This window comes from Tachysurus vachellii, chromosome 1 (genome assembly GCF_030014155.1).
Source record: "Tachysurus vachellii isolate PV-2020 chromosome 1, HZAU_Pvac_v1, whole genome shotgun sequence".
Taxonomy (NCBI): Eukaryota; Metazoa; Chordata; class Actinopteri; order Siluriformes; family Bagridae; genus Tachysurus; species Tachysurus vachellii.
The window spans coordinates 7,771,339-7,791,607 of NC_083460.1; the positions used below are offsets into that span (position 1 = coordinate 7,771,339).

A 20,269-nucleotide genomic window follows, 5' to 3' on the forward strand; every position below is an offset into this window, starting at 1 on the left:
AGTATGGTCCTTTAAGAGGTAATATAGCTTGGAGCGATGTTGTGAAATGCTTTAAAAACCATCAATAGAATTTTGAAATCAATTCTATACTGAACTGGAAGACAGTGAAGAGAAGATAATACTGGAGTTATGTGTTCTCTAATTTTTGTGCCAGTTAGAAACCTAGCTGCCGCGTTCTGCACTAATTGCAGACGAGATAGTTTGTGTTTGCTTATCCCAACATACAGAGAGTTGCAGTAGTCCAGTCTTGAGGTGATAAAAGCATGCACTATGACCTGTAGGTCTTTAGTATTAAGGATGGGTTTCAGCCTGGAGATCAGTCTAAGTTGATAAAAACTACTCTTTACTACTGACTTAATCTGGCTGTCAAAGCTGAGGGAAGAGTCAATAATAACACCAAGATTCCTAACAGTGTTTTTTATAGGTATATCCAGTGGGGCAATAGCACTAGACATAGCTTCCTTAAGTTTTGATGGACCAAAGATAATTATCTCAGATTTTTTCTCATTTAATTGAAGAAAATTGTGGGATAACCAGAGTTTGACTTCATCCAGGCAGAGTACTAAAGGCTGTAGCGAGTTCAAGTTTCCAACTTTAAAAGGCAAATATAATTGAGTGTCGTCAGCATACAAGTGATAAGAGATGTCATGACGACGACAAATTGAGCCAAGTGGGCTCATGTACAAAGAAAATAAAATGGGCCCCAAAATAGAACCTTGAAGAAGACCGTATTTTAAAGATGCCAGCGAAGAAGAGTTATTTGCAAGATTCACAAAGAAAGTTCTTTCATGCAAATATGACTTAAACCAGTTTAAAGCCGTCCCCTTGATACCTACTTCATCCTCCAGGCGTTTCAAAAGAATTGAATGATCTACCGTGTCGAAGGCGGCACTGAGATCCAGCATAATCAAAACAATCCCCAACCCAGCATCAACTGACATTAGAAGATCATTTACTACTTTAACTAATGCAGTCTCTGTGCTGTGACCAGCTCTAAAACCAGATTGGAAGTTATCTAAAATGTCATTTTCCATTAGAAAAGGAGTAATTTGAGAAAAGACAACTTTTTCCAATATTTTTGTGAGACATGGTAATTTGGAAATTGGTTGATAATTATTCAACTCTGTAGGGTTACAGCCAGATTTTTTGAGTAAAGGAGAGATCACTGCTTGTTTAAGACAGGGAGGCACCACTCCATTTCTCAGAGAGCTATTTACAATAGAGAAAATGCTAGGGCCCAAAATATCAAAAAGATCTTTTAAAAAGCGAGGAGGTATAGGATCCAGGGGAATATTTGATAGTGTGTCTAATAATATCCTCCAGAGCTGGAAGAGAGACTGAGTCAAAATGATCAAATGTACATGAGATTGTGGTGGAAACTGCTAGAACACAATATGACGGCGTGATATCTTCTCTGATTAATTCAATCTTCCTTTGGAAAAAAGTCAAAAAGTCCTCGCAAGTATAAAGAGAGGAATCAGTAGAAGTAGCTATAGATGGATTAAGTACTGAATTTATTGTACTAAACAAAGTTTTGTGGCAGTGAGGAGATCTATTTATTAACTCTGAAACATATTTACAGTAGTTCTAGCAGCTTTAACAGCATACTGATATTTCTTCAGAGATGCCTGTAATATTTCAAAAGAAATCTGCAATTTATCACTCTTCCATCTACGTTCAGCTTGTCTGCAAACCTGTCTAAGCGCTCTTGTATCATCATTAAACCAATGCTGAGGCAAAGATTTAGGCTTTTTCTTCTTCAATGGAGCGATATCGTTCATAATGTCCAAGCAGACAGAATTAAAAGCAACAGTCAATTTATCCGTGTCCATCAAAGGTCCAGCAGTTTCTAGTAAAGATGAGATAGGGCTATTTGCATACGCCTCTGCAAAATGATTTGCCGTTGACTCAGTCATCGAACGAAAATAAACATCCTTAAATGATCTCTTTGGTGAGGCAATGGTTAGATCAAATCTAAAAAAGACAGGTCTATGGTCCGATATGAAATTATCCTCTGTAGCCACATCCTTAATTGGTAACCCCATGGATAAAACCAGATCGAGAGTATGCCCATGACTGTGTGTGGCAGCAACAATTAAAAGGTTGTCCATAATGGGTACGATGTGTGAGAGAAAATCAGCGAAGTCCTGAATGAAATCCTTGTTATATTTTGGAGGACGATAAATGAGAGCGCAATAGAGGGTTTGTGCCAGGTTTAGTTTAAACAGCTGTACCTCAAATGAAGAATATTCCCCTGCTGATACAACAGAGCATTTGAAATGGTCTTTAAACAGCGTAGCCACCCCCCCACCTCGACCAGACAGTCTCGGGGAGTTTAAAATATCGTAGTTCGTAGGTAACAGCTCTGGAAGAAAACAGCTGTCTGTCGGTTCAAGCCATGTCTCAGTTAAAAACAGGAAATCCATGCCTTTAGAGACCATGAAGTTGCGAAGTATAAAAGTTTTGTTTCTCACTGACCTCACATTTAGCAGAGCAGCATTGAGTCCAATAAGATCCAACGGGCGAGATTGAGGTAATGATGAGTACTGTAAATCCATTACATAGCGGTGAGCCGACGGTTTATTCCGCTTATGAGGCTTTACCCACACACGCCGAATAATGGCCAGAGGCCGTGCAGGATAGACCGGGCGAAGCCACGACCAAACGAACCGAGCGTCGTTAGCCCGGTTTGCCCGTTTATTTTTTGCAGTTCTCGCCAACCAGCCCCCATGTTTTCCTCGTCTTTTGTGGCGCTTCTTTTTGTTGACGAAGCCACAGTAACTGCGGCAGATCTCCGGCGGAATAAGCCGCAGGTGATTGGGGAGGTTAGAAATTTTGACATCATTCGTGAAATACCAGTCTTCAGAAGTAATTAAAGTTTTGATTTCCAGTAGTTTCAGGCGATCATAGCTCAGTACAGATGAGGTAACAGGCAGAAACAACATCATAAAAATCAAACAAACATAAGCAATCTCTAAAAAGCTCAGGACCCGACGGCTTGCCGTGCAACATGCTGGCGCCATCTTGGATCCAAGCTCATAATCAATTTTTGGGGTTAAAACACGGACCTGTGAGATCGGCATGTATTGGTCCGCACGGACAATACTGCGGTGGTCTCCTACATCAACCACCAAGGGGGTTTCCGATCTCGCCCTTTGTACAAGCTAGCACGAGCGGTCCTCTTGTGGTCTCGGGACAGACTCCTCTCTTTGAGGGCCATTTATATCCCGGGACGGTTGAATGTCAGAGCAGATGCCCTGTCGAGGCAGGGGCCAAGGCCTGGGGAATGGCGTCTCCACCCCGCGGTGGTGGAGTTCATATGGCGGAGGTTCTACAGAGACCAGGTGGATCTGTTTGCGACCCGGGAGACCTCGCACTGTCCCCTCTGGTTCTCTCTCTCTCACCCAGCCCCGTTGGGTCTGGATGCCATGGTGCAGTCGTGGCCGAGGCTACGCCTGTACGCTTTTCCCCCGATCGCACTGCTCCCTGGAGTTCTGAAGAGAGTTTGCCGGGATGGAGTCCATCTCCTCCTGGTAGCACCTCAATGACCGGGCAAGCCGTGGTTTGTGGATCTGGTGTCCCTACTCTAGGGCCCTCCGTGGGAAATTCCCCCCAGGAGGGATCTCCTCTCACAGGCGGGCGGAACCCTGGTGCACCCCTGCCCAGAGCTGTGGAGGCTGTGGCTGTGGCCCCTGAGGGGGCACAGTTCATAGCGGCTGGTCTCGCTACCGAGGTAGTAGAGACCCTTCTCCACTCCAGAGCTTCCTCCACGAGGAGGTCGTACGCTGCACGATGGTGACTGTTTACATCATGGTGCGAGCACCATGGCCAGGAACCAGTTAACTGCCCGATTGGCATATAGCACCCCTCCGGCGGGGCAGTCGCTGGGTAGGCACCCATTGGTGACACGTTTCCTCCGTGGCACCCGGAGGCTGAGGCCCGGGACACGACCCAGAGTGCCTGTCTGGGATCTGGCAGTTGTGCTGGCGGCCCTTAGGTTTCTGTCTATTAAGACCACCTTCCTCTTGGCGATTTCCTCCCTGAAGAGGATTGGGGATCTGCAGGCCCTGTCCGTGGCCCCGTCTCGCCTGGAGTTTGCCCCTGGCATGGCCAGAGTGTTTCTCTATCCGAAACCTGGGTAACCTCCGTTTATTGCCCCCGAACAGGAGCGACAGAACCGACTGTGTCCAGTGCAAGCACTGGTCACTTCCTCCGCAGGACGAGTCCGTGGAGGAAGTCGGAGCAGCTGCTCGTCTGCTACAGCCCTAACAGGAAGGGTTTCCTGGCCGCTAAGCAGACGTTGAGCAGATGGGTAGTGGATGCGATTGTGTCGGCTCACGAGTCCCAGGCATTAGCAGCCTAGCTAATAACATGCTAACAACATATTTTGCTTCAAATTTTTTCAAGCAAATATTTGTGCACTGAATTTAAATAAATGTGCTAAACATCAGCAGAACATCACTAAATGGCTGTCAAGATGATATTATATTGCTTTTCTAATTTGCTTTACATTGTTGAATGCTTCTAACATGCCTGGCTGATCAGTCACAGCTGCTAGCTGAAAATGTTACTGAAAAAAATGGGTCTGAGTGAAAAATGATGTGAAAACTGGTGGCTTATTACATTACAATCCATTACAATCATTACAATACAATATGATTCATTACAATCATACTGGGCAAAACAAAGCAATATTTCTAAATCTCTTGGGAAACATAAACCTCCCACAACAGTAGCAGTTAGCTGCAAAATATTTGACAAAATTAGCTTAGAGATAACTGCTAAACTGGGGGGCACGGTGGCTTAGTGGTTAGCGCATTTGCCTCACACCTCCAGGGTTGGGAGTTCGATTCCCGCCTCCGCCTTGTGTGTGTGGAGTTTGCATGTTCTCCCCGTGCCTCGAGGGTTTCCTCCGGGTACTCCGGTTTCCTCCCCCTGTCCAAAGACATGCATGGTAGGTTGATTTGCATCTCTGGAAAATTGTCCGTAGTGTGTGATTGCGTGAGTGAATGAGAGTGTGTGTGTGCCCTGCGATGGGTTGGCACTCCGTCCAGGGTGTATCCTGCCTTGATGCCCGATGATGCCTGAGATAGGCACAGGCTCCCTGTGACCCGAGGTAGTTCGGATAAACGGTAGAAAATGAGTGAGTGAGAGAGATAACTGCTAAACTAGCTTACCTATCACTAGAGGAAAGTTTAGGGAAAATATCCCCACAGATATAGAATAGAAATAATTAGGAAATGTTAGAGAAAAGTCACAATTAATGCAAGTAGTTAATGATTGAGGTAAGGTGAGTCCTAGTTGCTCACTTATATACAAAAAATATGAGCCTCTTTCTTTGTACAATACAAGCAGGAGGCACTCTGGTGATATATATATCAATATCTATACAGTATATCTGCCATAATGAATGTTTAAACAGGACGTAGGATGAGAACTAAACCACTTTAATCATGATATCCACCACCACTAAACAAAAAAAAGAAAATGAATAAACATAAAATCACAGCAATGTATATGGTGTTCTTTATTTCCAAAAAAAAAAAAAGTTAGATTTGAATATAGTTTCAATACTTCCTAGTATTCACCTGTGACCATACACTCACCTTTAGCTTTTGTTTCAGAATCTCGTTTTCCAGATTTGCCTTTGGATCTGGCTGTCCAAGTGTACTAGTTCTTTGCTGATTTTTTTCTATCTTTTTGATAAGAAGTCTATATAACTCCTTAACTGGCAACTGAAAATACAGTAGATTAGAGTTACATAATGTAGTACTAAAATTCTACAGAATTAAACTGTGGCATTTACTGTAAATCACTAAACTGTGTTAATCTGTGCGCCAGAAGTTGATGGACCTTCCTCCTGCTGTTTTTCCACACTCTAGGGGTGGGAATAGATAAGAATGAAAATTTATAGATATAAACTTAGATTCTATAGACTACTCCACATAAATATGTGAAGAAATGTGAATGTGTAGATTGTTTGATATGTAGACGTAATATTAATATTACCTCTGTAGGTCTCTCTGTGGCAGAAGAAACGGTTTCTTCATCCCCATCATCCTGTGAAGATGAGCATTTCATAAAGTACACTTTATAATACTATTTGTCTTAATTTATGGTGTATTGAGTAGGCTACTTACTGTACAACTGCCTGGGGTTCTGTTGGGACAGGAGGCTTCAAGAGACTGTTGGAATCTGTTGGGACCAACGAAAAACCCAACCCAAATTAATATAAATGGAAATATCACAAAAAGTCTATATAAAAAAAAACATACTTTAGGCCTCTTACATTTTATGAAGGCACTTAAATCTTCTGGAGTGACTGGCTCTGATGAGGTCCCACCAGGAATTCCCTCAGCCATTGGACTTCCAGCATTCAGGCTCAGGGCCATCTCCTCTGCATTTGTCAGAGGTGGTGGTGCAGGTCCTCCCCCTGTTTTGCAATCCTCTGCCTTCTTTCTGTTGACTGATTAGTCAAGTGAGAATGAACATTTAGACCCATGATAAAAATGCTGCTGCGCTGCTAGACACTGAATCCTATTTAGTTATTTAATATGTCAAATGTTTGTAAAGCCATGTACTTTACACCTATGATATGCTGAAGGCTTACCTGATTGAATTATGTTTTTGTATTTCATTTTAATCTGCTGCCACGTTCTTTTAATGCCTGCAGGATTGCACCTATACATGAAAATTAAATTAATAAGTTTAATAAAATACTGTTCTTCATGTTTCACCTCTGATATTATAACAGTTGGGAATTTACTCTAAAATAATTCTTAATTACTAACTACAAATTACATCTTCAACAAGTTTAATTAGATTAATGTAATAATCTCTAGAAAGTATTGATCTACTTACTAACTTGGCCTACTTACTTATTAATTACTTTCTAAATCCTAAATCAACATCAACCACTTGAACAATAAGGAGAGCCAAGAAACTGCACTTATAATGCTTTCAAATAAACAATATACAATTGCATGAATTATCCTTGAATTGACCAAATTGTGTAACTAGAGGGAGGTTACATTAAAAATATACCTTTTAAAATTTTATGTTAAATCCACTATTGTTTTATACAAAATTGTTTAGTAGTCTTTCATTAAATTAAAGTTTTTTTTTTTAAACAGTATTTAGATTACTTAGTAATGTGGAGGAAATTCTATTCTATTCATCAGAGATAATAGTTCAAGATACTGAGCACCAAGAGAGATTTCTGGTGTTCCTGGACCTGCGGCTGAACCGAAGGATGCTCCATGAAGTTCCACAACCTCAGCTCATACAGTATGTAGCATTTTGGATGACATACAGTAGTCTTTACCATTGGATGACTCTACAGTGGTGCAGGTGTAGAATCCGGCGTCGCTGTCAGAGGCATTGAGTATCAACTGGTTGTTGTGATGAATGTTTTACTCGTTGGAGTTTTGAATTGCGTGATTGTTTACGCTCCACTGCACTCGGGCCAGGTTTGATCCTGGCTGGCACAGCAACCTGACCTCGATACCAAGATAGAAGGTTTTAATGATCGTAGTACTTTCTGTAAAACAAAAACAAGTCCTTGAGAGTCTTATTGACTTTCAGTGACAAATCACAATGGACTTAAACCATTTCTGCTGCATGTATATTGACCCATACAAGACACATATCAGTAAACACTGTACTATCTGAACCAGTGGACATAAAAAGCCACCTGTTCACATACCGACTGCAGGACAACGTGCAGCATTTCCATCTCTCAGACTCTGAACCATCTCACTGCAGGAGAAAAAAATAGATGGACGTGACTGAAAGTTCAATATATCTAACATTCCCACATGTGCACAGTCTATAGTACAGTCTCTAGAGCAGTCAATTGAATATTTTAGACTGCAGTGATGTTTGATTCTTAATTCTGATTGGTCAAAGGTGATAATGTGAAATTTTCAATAACAAGGACTTACAGTAGATCTAGCTGGAAGCAGAGGTGTCAAGTAATGAAGTACAAATACTTCGTTACCTTACTTAAGTAGAAATTTTGAGTATCTATACTTTAATGGAGTAATTATTTTTAGCAGACTTTTTACTTCTACTCTTTACATTTTCACTCAATTATCTGTACTTTCTACTCCTTACATTTTAAAAATAGCCTCGTTACTCCTATTTCATTCCGGCTTGTTTTCATTCAAAAAAACCTATCAAGATAAATCGCGCCATCCTGATAGAGTGAATATGTTTGTGGTTGGATGAGAAGTATAAACATATACCATTCCGTCACCCTATTGGTTTGTACGTGATCCATCACACCTGCACATGACACAAATCAGTTACCCAACGCTGGACATAGCAGACGGAGCCAAGTACGAAGATGTCTGAAAACTCAAACTGAAAACAGCACCAGCGAGGAAGTTGTAGCCAGGAAGATCAACCAACCCCAAGCGTTATACATCCCTGGCCGTACCTGGAAGAATTTTGTTACAGTAAATGGTTGGATGGAAAAATAAGTCATTGCGCATGTGCTGTAAGCTAAATACCACAAGCTAATGGCTCTCAAATTTAATTTAAAAGAGCATATTGAGGTGAGCTGAAATTTTGTTAGTCAAAAATTAACAAATTTTAAATTCGACTTTAGACAAATTTTATCTGAGCTTAAATTACTGCTATACTGTATTTGTAAGTTAATTGTGCAAAGCTATAGTTTTTATTATCAGTCGATTATTGACAATATTGTAGTGACCTACAGTAGTAATGTACTAATAATGATAAATTTGCAGTGTTTGCTATGGCAAACTTGGGTACATGCCAATGGTTTGCTTCCTACCAGTAGGCTATGATTCAATGTTGCAAACTAGTTTCGTGGCTCGGTGTGGGATTTGAAATTCAACTTTAACCAAATGTTATCAACCAGCTTATATTGTTGCTATATGCAATATTTGTAAGTTAATTGTTCAAAGCTATAATCTACAGCTGGTTGATAAGTTATGTACTGTATGGGGCCCTATGGGTCCTTGTAAAGAGGTAATATGCCCAACTATTAGCCAAATGCTGTTTAAAATGATTTTACAGCTAATTTTCAGTCATGCCAGCAGCTGCTTGTGGTCCTAAAACAGCTTTAAAGGGATAGTTTACCCACAAAGAAAAATTCTGTCATCATTTTCTCATCCTCATGTTGTTTTAAACCTGTATGAATTTCTTTATTCTGATGAACTTCTTAGGGGGCACGGTGGCTTAGTGGTTAGCACGTTCGCCTCACACCTCCAGGGTCGGGGTTCGATTCCCGCCTCCACCTTGTGTGTGTGGAGTTTGCATGTTCTCCCCGTGCCTCGGGGGTTTCCTCCGGGTACTCCGGTTTCCTCCCCCGGTCCAAAGACATGCATGGTAGGTTGATTGGCATCTCTGGAAAATTGTCCCTAGTGTGTGATTGCGTGAGTGAATGAGAGTGTGTGTTTGCCCTGCGATGGGTTGGCACTCCGTCCAGGGTGTATCCTGCCTTGATGCCCAATGACGCCTGAGATAGGCACAGGCTCCCCGTGACCCGAGGTAGTTCGGATAAGCGGTAGAAGATGAATGAATGAATGAATGATGAACTTCTTTTCCTCCTTGAAGAAGACCAGCCTTCTTGAAACGACCCAGCAGTTGGATGCATACCTGGGGTGCCCAGGAGACACAGTAGAGATACCGAAGTCCTTCCAAGCTGTGTGCCAGCTATCACTTAAGCATAATACGGCCCTCCCTGCCTCAGCAGCCTGTGAAAGACTTTTTAGTGTTGCAGGGCTGAGCTTCAGGGCAAGAAGAGCATGCATTGGCTCAAAGAACTTTGAGAACCGCTGCTTTTGTGGATGAACAAAGCCTATTAGTAACTCTTTGTCGCATGTTCTGTGCTTAACTGATGTTGATTACCCTGTTGTTGTTAAATTAAGTCCAATGTGTTTGTTTCAATAAAGGTTATTGATGACATGCCTCTGATGTTTGACTTTTTGCACCATTACAATACTTATAGCCAACCAGTCATATCTTCTGCTCCATGAAACACAGCTCAGTAGTACACATACATGGTTCTTTAATGTATATGCATTGTACTAAAATGCGTTCTTTTTTTAATGGGCATATAGAGTATACGGCTGAAACAGGTAGACTAGTGCATCCCAAATTTTTCAACATTATCATATTAATACACACATGGACAATTTTTGGTACCCTTCGGTCAATGAAAGAAAAATCTCACAATGGTCACAGAAAAAACTTTAATCTGACAAAAGTAATAAATAAAAATTCTATGAAATGTTAACCAATGAAAGTCAGACATTGCTTTTCAACCATGCTTCAACGGAATTATTTAAAAAAAATAAACTCATGGAACAGGCCTAGACAAAAATGATGGTACCCCTATCTTAATACAGTATTTTGTTGCACAACCTTTTGAGGCAATCACTGCAATCAGACGATTCCTGTAACTGTCAATGAGACTTCTGCACCTCTCAGCAGGTATTCTGGCCCACTCCTCATGAGCAAACTGCTCCAATTGTTTCCTGTTTGAAGGGTGTCTTTTCCAGACGGCATGTTTCAGCTCCTTCCAAAGATGCTCAATAGGATTGAGGTCAGGGCTCATAGAAGGCCACTTTAGAATAGTCCAATGTTTTCCTCTTAGTCATTCTTGGGTGTTTTTAGCTGTGTGTTTTGGGTCATTGTCCTGTTGCAAGACCCATGACCTGCGACTGAGACAAAGCTTTCTGACACTGGCCAGCACATTTCTCTCTAGAATCCCTTGATAGTATTCAGATTTCATTGTACTCTGCACAGATTCAAGACACCCTGTGCAAGATGCAGCAAAGCAGCCCCAGAACATAACAGAGCCTGCTCCATGTTTCACAGTAGGGACAGTGTTCTTTTCTTGATATGCTTTATTTTTCCATCTGTGAACATAGAGCTGATGTGCCTTGGCAAAAAGTTCCATTTTTGCCTCATCTGTCCATAGGACATTCTCCCAGAAGCTTTGTGGCTTGTAAACATGTAGTTTGGCATATTCCAGTCTAGCTTTATGATTTGTTTTCAACAATGGTGTCCTCCTTGGTCATCTCCCATGTAGTCCACTTTGGCTCAAACAATGATGGATGGTGCAATCTGAGACTGATGTTCCTTGAGCATGAAGTTCACCTTGGATCTCTTTAGAAGTCTTTCTGGGCTCTTTTGTTACCATTCAGATTATCCATCTCTTTGATTTGTCATTAATTTTCCTCCTGCAGCCACATCCAGTGAGGTTGGCTACAGTCCCCTGGATCTAAAATTTCTGAATAATATGTGCAACTGTAGTCACAGGAACATCTAGATGCTTGGAGATAGTCTTATAGCCTTTACCTTTATCATGCTTGTCTATAATTTTCTTTCTCATGTCCTGAGACAACTCTTTCCTTCGCTTCCTCTGGTCCATGTAGCGTGTGGAACACCATGTCACCAGACAACACAGTGACTACCTGGAGCCCTATACAGTATATAGACCCACTGACTGATTACAAGATTGTAGACACCTGTGATGCTAATTAGTGGACACACCTTGAATTAACATGTCATGTTGGTCACATTATTTTCAGTCTTTTCTAGGGGTACCATCATTTTTGTCTAGGCCTGTTCCATGAGTTTATTTTTTTAAAATAATTCTGTTGAAGCATTGTTAAAAAGCAATGTCTGACTTTCATTGGTTAACATTCATGGAATTTTTATTTATTATTACTTTTGTCAGATTAGTTTTTTTCTGTGACTATTGAGTTTTTCTTTCTTTGACCGAAGGGTACCAACAATTTTGTCCACGTGTGTATAACATTATAGTTATTATGGCCTTTAGAAATATGTTTTTGAAGAGGTGGGGTAGTGCACAATAGGCCCCTGTGGCACAGTCCAAGCTTTTGTCCTTAATGGCATTTTTTTCCTTGCATTTGTAGCAAGGTATCAAAGAGGGGCCGGGTCTCTAACCCTATTACAGATTGCTAATAAACCGCACTTATTTAAAGGATAGGCGAGACCGAAGGGCAGCTGGGGTCCTGTTAGCAATTGCCCATTTCTCGGCTTGTAGCTGTGTGGGTCCGGGAGTCTCGGTGTATTTTCCCTGTACAAGTATTTTATTCTGTTTTTAGCATGTGATAGTTTGAAACTCGGGATCATTGTGGATTTCGTTGGTTTTGCTTTGTTAATGTATGTTTTGTTTTGTTTTGTTTGTGTGTTTGGGTATGATTGATGTATGAAAATGATTTAATTTATTTAGAACATGTGTGCAGATGATCGGGGCCACCATGCAGTCTGATTGGTTGGTTTCGTCTCGTTAAGGTATGTTTTAATTTTTTTATTTAGTTTTGTTTATTTGAGTGTGATTGGTAATCATTAAATGATCTATTTCGTTATAGGTTGTCGGATGATAGTGACTAGTCGCTGTTCTCTTTTGGGTTTTCTTTTTTATAAAACTGACTGCTCCCTGGTGTGAATGTGTTATTTCCCTGGCCAGCTGGTGTTTTGTTTCTTTTTGAATTATTAGGCTTGTGTAATTTGGTTTAATGGTTGGCTAGGGGATTTTGTTTATTTTTTTTTCCCCCTTTTTTTCTTTTTCCTTTTAAGAACATTGATCTTCTGGGTTTTCCTGTACCCTTTGGGTATACCCCTTGGGTAGCTTCCCACCACTTCTTTGGGGAATCTGAGACAGGGATTGATGGAGCCCAAACAGGTTTTGTGTGATGTATTGATTTTGAGGGTGTATTATTAATGATTTGTGGTGGGTTTATGGGGTTGAGATTGCTGCGCTCATTCAGTTTGCAGTGAAGCTACTCTTCCCTGTAGGAAGCTCCATTATCTTTTGTCTGTTGATTATACCATTTGAAGGAGGTTGCCCTTGTGGGTTGTTTCCAGTCAGGGTGAATGACTCAAATTATTTTAATGCTTTGTTAAATAAAGTTTAATGTTTTTCTATTATCCTACACTTACTGTAGTGAACTTTCTTTGTATGCACCCAAGTTCCTTGGGTGTGCAGGGTGCTACACATTACTTTTACTTTTATACTTTTTTAAAGTAGTTTTGAAACCAGTACTTTTACACTTTTACTTCTTTAGTACTTTTACACTTTACTTCAACTTCTCCATAAGTCTTTTTAAACCCTAGTATCTGTACTTCTACCTGAGTAATGAATGTGAATACTTTTGAAACCACTGGCTGGGTTTAAATTAATCTGTTCATTTTAATACGTTACTGTTAGCTCCATATAATCTAGGTCAGTAAAGAGTAAAAAATACTGTAAAGTACTGTGATGAATAGATTTATAATGTGTTGTAATTTAATAAAAAAATCAAACAATTAATAAGTTAATAATTAAAATTAATTAATAATTGTTAAAAGATAAACTTCAGGTTATCACACCCATTGTTCCTTTTTGCCTGTTTTCCTACAACAGCACACCACATAATGATTTTTTTCCTTACAACAGTATATTACAGGAGCCAGCAAGTATATGCTGAGTACCTGTGTGTATCTGGATGAATGTTTTTTATAGCAATGCAGCGTTCAGCACTGAGGTCCCAGCCGCAGTACGGGTCTCTGGCATTTTTTTTTTTTTTTTTTTTTTTAAATTGCATAACGACAAACACAAAATGAATGCCACACGGACAAGAGGTATCAGTCACATTGGTTACCAGAAAAGAGAGAAAAAATTACAAAAAATTTAATTCTTTTAAAATATTACATGTTTTGAGTTTTTTTTGTTTTTTACTTTTTCCAAAATAGTACTATATAACTTAATCATTTATAAAATAGGACAGATTTGGTTTACAAAGGGCCCACTTTATGTATACGGTACTTTCCTAATACAATAAATAGCTGTATAATATATTGTTTATTACTTTCCAAATGATCTCCCTCAAAATAAGAAAACACATCAAATACACCAGTTTCACACAAACCAATTTTCTACTAATATAATTTTCCATATCTTTCCAAAAAAGTTTTGAGTAGATACTGTTAACGTTTCATTTCTGTCTGACATGTCTATGTGCAATAGATTCTTGTCACTCATTAACAAAAGAACAATCCCGATATCTTCTCAATATTATTTATTTGTTTGTTCTCATCACAACGCACTGGCACAACATCAGCGCACGAGGGAGAAGTGATACTTCCGTATAATTAAGTTTTTCCGTATGCGTTAATCATGTTTCAAAATAAAAGTTCCATTTGTTTACACATGCGCACAATGAACTCTTGCACATTTTTAGCATACAACAGTCAGTATTATAATCTAAAATAGGATAAACAGTATAACATAATATAAATTATATGATCAATGAGAACATATAACTCAACACCCCCACTTGTTCTCATCATTTTAAGTCATGTACTGTACAATGTCATCACAAATATTCAGTTCCCAAACAGAAAACCTTTGAACTTCAGAATTGTAACTTTTGATACAGACTTTGTCAAAATGTCTGCCACCATGTCTTCTGTTGGGCAGTACACAATATTTATTCTTCCCTCACTTATAGCATCACGGATAAAGTGATATTTTACATCAATGTGCTTAGATCTAGATCTATGCACTGGATTTCTACTCAGTGAAATGGCCCCCTGATTGTCACCATACATCGTGGTGCAAGTGTAAACACTGTTGTCCATGCCATTTAACAGTTGAGTTAGGTACATGCTTTCCTGAGTAGTGTTTGCTAGACCAATGTATTCAGCTTCACAGGTTGACAGTGCCACTGTTGCCTGTTTCTTGGACTTCCATGAAATAGCCGGTCCTTGTTCGGTCAAGCTGAAACAGTATCCTGAAATGCTACGCCTATCTTCTACAGAAGATGCCCAGTCTGAATCACTGAATGCTATTAGACTTAAAGTCTTGTCTGTTTTCTTGAAACACAGCTCATAGTCAACCGTACCTTTTAGGTATCTCAGGACATGTTTAGCAGCTACTAAGTCATGTGTTTTAGGCTTTGCAAGGGTTTGTGACAGTTTACTGACTATCCAGCTAATGTCTGGTCTGGTACAGGTCATTGCATAAATCAAACTTCCAACAAGTTCACGGTATTCTTTGAAGTTCTCAATCTCGTTGTTGTTTTCTTCCTCATCCCTATTACACCCCACTTTTAACTCACTTGGGGTAGCTTTTGGTTTACAGTTTGACATCCCAAACCTTTCAAGCATTTTGAGAATGTACCTCTTCTGATTCATTTTAATCTCTCCATCTTTTTGTTCAAACTGAATTCCCAAAAAACAAGATATTTTCCCTAGATCTTTCATGTTAAATTTGGACTTCATTATTTCTTTAAAACTGTTAAGCTGATCCTCACTGCTTGCTGCAATTATTAAATCATCTACCCATATGATCACTATGATTGTCTCATTTTCAATCTGCTTTCTATACACACAGTAATCAGACTGATTTCTCTCAAAGTTGTTTTGTTCCAAATGATCATTTAAAAGTTTATACCAGTTTCTTCCAGACTGTTTTAGACCATATAGCGATTTCTTCAACTTGCATACTAACTTGTTTCCTGTATTAGATGTCTCTTCAAAACCCTCTGGTTGTTCTAAGTATATGTCTTCCTCTATTGGAGCATGTAGATATGCTGTTTTTACGTCCATCTGATGAACAAAAAGGTTGTTCTGAGCAGCTATCTGCATTAATGCCCGTACCGAGGAGAGATTTGCAGTGGGAGCAAATGTTTCATGATAGTCTATGTCTTCAGTTTGATTGTATCCCTTTGCAACGTACCTAGCCTTGAAGATTTTTCCTGTTTCTGCATTCTCTTTAAAGGCATATACCCATCTTCCCCCTATTGTCTTTCTGCCCGCGGGTAGAGTTGTCAATTCAAATGTTTCATTTTCTTTAAGTGAGTCCATCTCTTCCTTCATAGCATGTTCCCATCTGGAAGCCTCAGGTGACATAATGGCCTCTCTGTAGGTTTGGGGGACTCCACACACTGCTTTGTAGCAATAATCGACACTCACATTGGTTACATCATCTTTGGAGTATGTCAGGTAATCCTGTAGATACTTTGGGGGTCTCTTTTCTCTTTTTGAGTGGTAATGTTTTTGACTAGCAGTGGCTGTTAGACCTGTACTGTTCTTGTTGTCTTCTATATCTGCTCTTTCCATAGTTCCATCATGCCCAAACACCTCTGAATTGTCGGTATTAATATTCTCCATGTTTTCATCCAGAATCCGTTTCTCTGTGCTTTCCTCACTTTGTGGGGCATCACCACTGTTCTCGCTATCCGGTATTCTTTCTCTGTAGCCTTGGATTTCAAAGTAATCTTCCTCTGTTTGTGTCTGCTGTTCAGCACTGCTCTTCCTAATGAATTTCACCAATCTATGTTGTGACACTTTTCCTGTCTGTGGATTGTATACCAGATAAGCTGGGCTATTTTTACTATATCCCACGAATATTCCTTTCTCACATCTTGAGTCCAATTTCTTATGATTGTGTTTGTATGCGTAGCATTCTGATCCAAAAATCCACATTTTAGAAAGGTCTGGCTTTCTTCCTGTCAACATGAAGTATGGAGTATTCTTAATTCTGTCATTGTAGCATCTGTTTCGGATGTGAGTTGCAGTTTGGACAGCATAAGGCCACAGCACTTTTGGTAATCCCTTCTCTATTAGCAGACACCTTCCCATTTCAAAGATGGTTCGCCATTGTCTTTCAGCTGTACCATTTTGATGAGGAGAGTACGGAGATGATGTGTCATGTCTTATACCCTTTTCTCTTAGAAGTGACTGAAATGCATTGCCGGTGTATTCTGAGCCATTGTCTGATCTTATGCATTTGACTTTACCATATGGTGCACTGTCTGCAAGGAACTTCTCTGTCGCCAGAGTAGCGTCACTCTTATTTTTAAGGAAGTAAACTGATGCTACTCCTGAAAAATCATCTGTGAATGAAATTGCATATTTATATCCATCTTGAGAAGTCGGTTCAATGGGGCCTGCTAAGTCAGTGTGTACCAATTCTAAGGCCTCATCAGCTTTTGCATCAGTTTTCCTATTTCTGCTGTTGATGAACTTTCCCATAGTACAAACATTACATTCTAGCTTGGTATTACCTGTGATTTTCATACCCTTTACCACTTCAGGTAATTTCAACACATCACTAACATTACAATGTCCCATGATCTCATGCCATGTTCTAACATCACAAGTTAGATTCACTTTGTCCCTGGACATCATATCAGTGACAGATGCATCAACACATTGTTTGTTGTTATTTACCGTTTTCAGATAGTACAGTCTCTCATGCTCTTCTATGCGGAACACATTTCCATCCTTGCTTATTAGTTCATTCTGTCCTTCCTGGAAAATCACCTTGGCCCCATCTGTCGTAGCAGCTTGAACGGATATGATGCTCTGTGGGTATGATGGTATGAATAAGGCCTTTTTTAAAGTAATCCTGACGCATTTCCCTTCTACGTCCAGCAGTAACACCTCTGCTTCGCCCCGCTTTAATGCCACGTTGTTCATCCTGGCTCCATCCGCCAACTCCATGTAGTGTGACTTTGGGTCGAAACTCTCATCAAATTTCGTGAAATCGTTCTTCTCTGTTAAGATGTGGGATGTTGCTCCACAATCTACCATTAGTCCATTTCTCATAATATTATCTGGAAGAAATGTTTGACTGACCTTGAACACAAATGTTTGTTCTTCCTCATGTTCCTCTTGTTTTTCTACAGCCTGTTTTGCTTCATCTTTGTGCTCGTCCTTTCTCCGGCGGCATGTCTCATCACTGTGTGTTGAACTTTTATGGTAGCTGCACCACTTAGGTACGCCTTTTTGGCGGCAATCGCGGGCAATATGACCGCGGTTTCCACATCCATAGCAGGTCACAGATGCTATATGCACCTTCATCACATTGTCAGATTTATGTTTGTCCTCAAATTTTTCTGTCTCTTCATAGCTTCTTATTTTGCTTTTGAACTGGGTGAAAGTCAATTCTTCACTACTCTGTGTAGTATGGATAGCGAAAGGTTTGTAGGAATCTGGTAAGCCCTTTAGGATCATGGCTATTATCAGTCCGTCACTTATTACTTCTTTAGCGTTTCTTAGAGAAGTTACCGCTTTCTCAGCTCGGATAATGTAATCTGTTATCGTCTCGTTAGATTCCTTCATTAAAGAAGTTAGTTCAGTGTATAGGGCGATAATTCTGGGCTTACCCTGACTGGCGTAGTGACTTCGAAGTATTTGCAGCGCTTTCCTGCCATCATCAGTTGCATCTCGCATCACCAGTGACAAGCTTTTGTCGTCGAGAAACTGGATTAATTCGGCGTAGCATTCCTCATTCTTTTCTTCGTCTATATCCCCGGTAGACAGTATTGTTTCTTTCAAACCCATTATTCTCAGATGACCAAGAAATTTTACTTCCCATAATTCGTAGTTATTTTCGTCTCCGTCAAAGACTAGCCTCTGCCATCTTCCTCCTGTAGTATTGGCGTGCCTGGGCCCATAACCTGTTAACGTTTCATTTCTGTCTGACATGTCTATGTGCAATAGATTCTTGTCACTCATTAACAAAAGAACAATCCCGATATCTTCTCAATATTATTTATTTGTTTGTTCTCATCACAACGCACTGGCACAACATCAGCGCACGAGGGAGAAGTGATACTTCCGTATAATTAAGTTTTTCCGTATGCGTTAATCATGTTTCAAAATAAAAGTTCCATTTGTTTACACATGCGCACAATGAACTCTTGCACATTTTTAGCATACAACAGTCAGTATTATAATCTAAAATAGGATAAACAGTATAACATAATATAAATTATATGATCAATGAGAACATATAACTCAACAGATACAATGATAAAACAGATGCAAAATTGTTTCTTTTTCCTGACCACAAAATTCGCAAGCATAAGAAATATTAAGCTTAAATCTTTCCAAAACATGTTTAACAGGATAAATTCTATGTAGAATTTTGTAAGACACCTCCTTAATTTTATTGTTGACACAAAACTTCTTCAGTATTTTCCATGTTTTATCCCAGTATATATTACCAAATAAGGAAGACCAAAAAAACCTTGCTGCAGGAAAAGAAACACTACAAATTATTTCTTATAATATTATTGCTACACTTTTGTTTCAAGATATTAACAATGCCGATGTATAAACTACCACAAAAGTCATCTATATTCATTTTCAATGATTTAGAATTCTTTGAAAAAGACAATACAACACTCTTTGGAATTGCATCAAGAACAATAGCAAAATCTCTTGGTTTAACTGGTAATTGGATTTTTTTCAAGAAACTGTGTAAGACAACAAATACCCATCAGAATTTAACAACTGTTTTACCAAAATAACCCCTTCATTAAGCGTCTCTCAGACTGATCGATTAGCCAATGGAGGGCTACCTATAACGTCACAAAAGCGCGCACGCTCTCCTGAGCAAACACGCGTACACGCGCAGGGCCGTCGTTAGTGGGGTGAAAGGTGGTGACAATTACAGGGGCCCAGTGGTGTAGTCGGGGCCATACGCACGTATACGGAGTATGCTTACTTTTTCCCTAGGGCTGTTTGCGTATAACGACTTTTATGGCTTAATATTAGCGTATACCCTCGGTATACCCACTTGTTTTGCTGCTTAAAGCATCCATAATTTTGCCCTCGTCTTTTCTTCCCCTTTAACGGCATCGCATTTTTTATCTCGGAAAACTTCGTTGTAATTGGTTAATTTTTATTTGAGTTCCGGCCCCTTTCCCCTTCACTTCACCGGGCGTTTACAGGGAGGAGTTAACTTCATCATCAACAGAAGCTGGTGTCATGCTGAAGCACACTTAAGTTGGCTGCATATTCACAGATTCGAGATTCCCGAGTCAATAACTCCTGAGCTAAACGCTGTTACTACACAAATAACACCTCTTTTCTATCGTAGTAATGTAGAGAGGCAGCCACAACCCAATTTTCCTCAAAATCAGCTTTCCGGTGGACAAAATACACAAGTCTCTATGTGCGGACAACTGAGAGACATATTCCAAGGGACCGTCTGCAAAGTGCAAAACCCGAAAAGTAGAGATGAGCCGGATAGTCAGCTGAAACGAGTATCCGGTACGGATAAAGCACTTCTGCTGAGTACGAGTATTATACGAGTAATACGAGTCAATATCTGTGCTCGGATTGAATGAAAATCATCATTGGGTAGCTGATTGTGTCAGCGTTCTGTGATAGGCCAGTCACAGCGCCCCTCCCCTACACACATACAGATGTATTGTGTTGCTGTGTCTCGCTCTGCTCACTCAGTCACACACAGAACAGCTCTCTGTCT

General features: G+C 40.0%; 1 protein-coding gene across 1 annotated transcript; it reads right to left on the reverse strand.

Moving 5' to 3' along the window:
• Positions 1–14,370: 14,370 nt before the first annotated feature.
• Positions 14,371–18,480, reverse strand: LOC132843141 (uncharacterized). The gene has a single exon (XM_060866270.1). It carries the CDS (start codon positions 18,478–18,480, stop codon positions 14,371–14,373), a length of 4,110 nt encoding a protein of 1,369 aa, XP_060722253.1.
• Between the last annotated feature and the right edge of the window lie 1,789 nt (positions 18,481–20,269).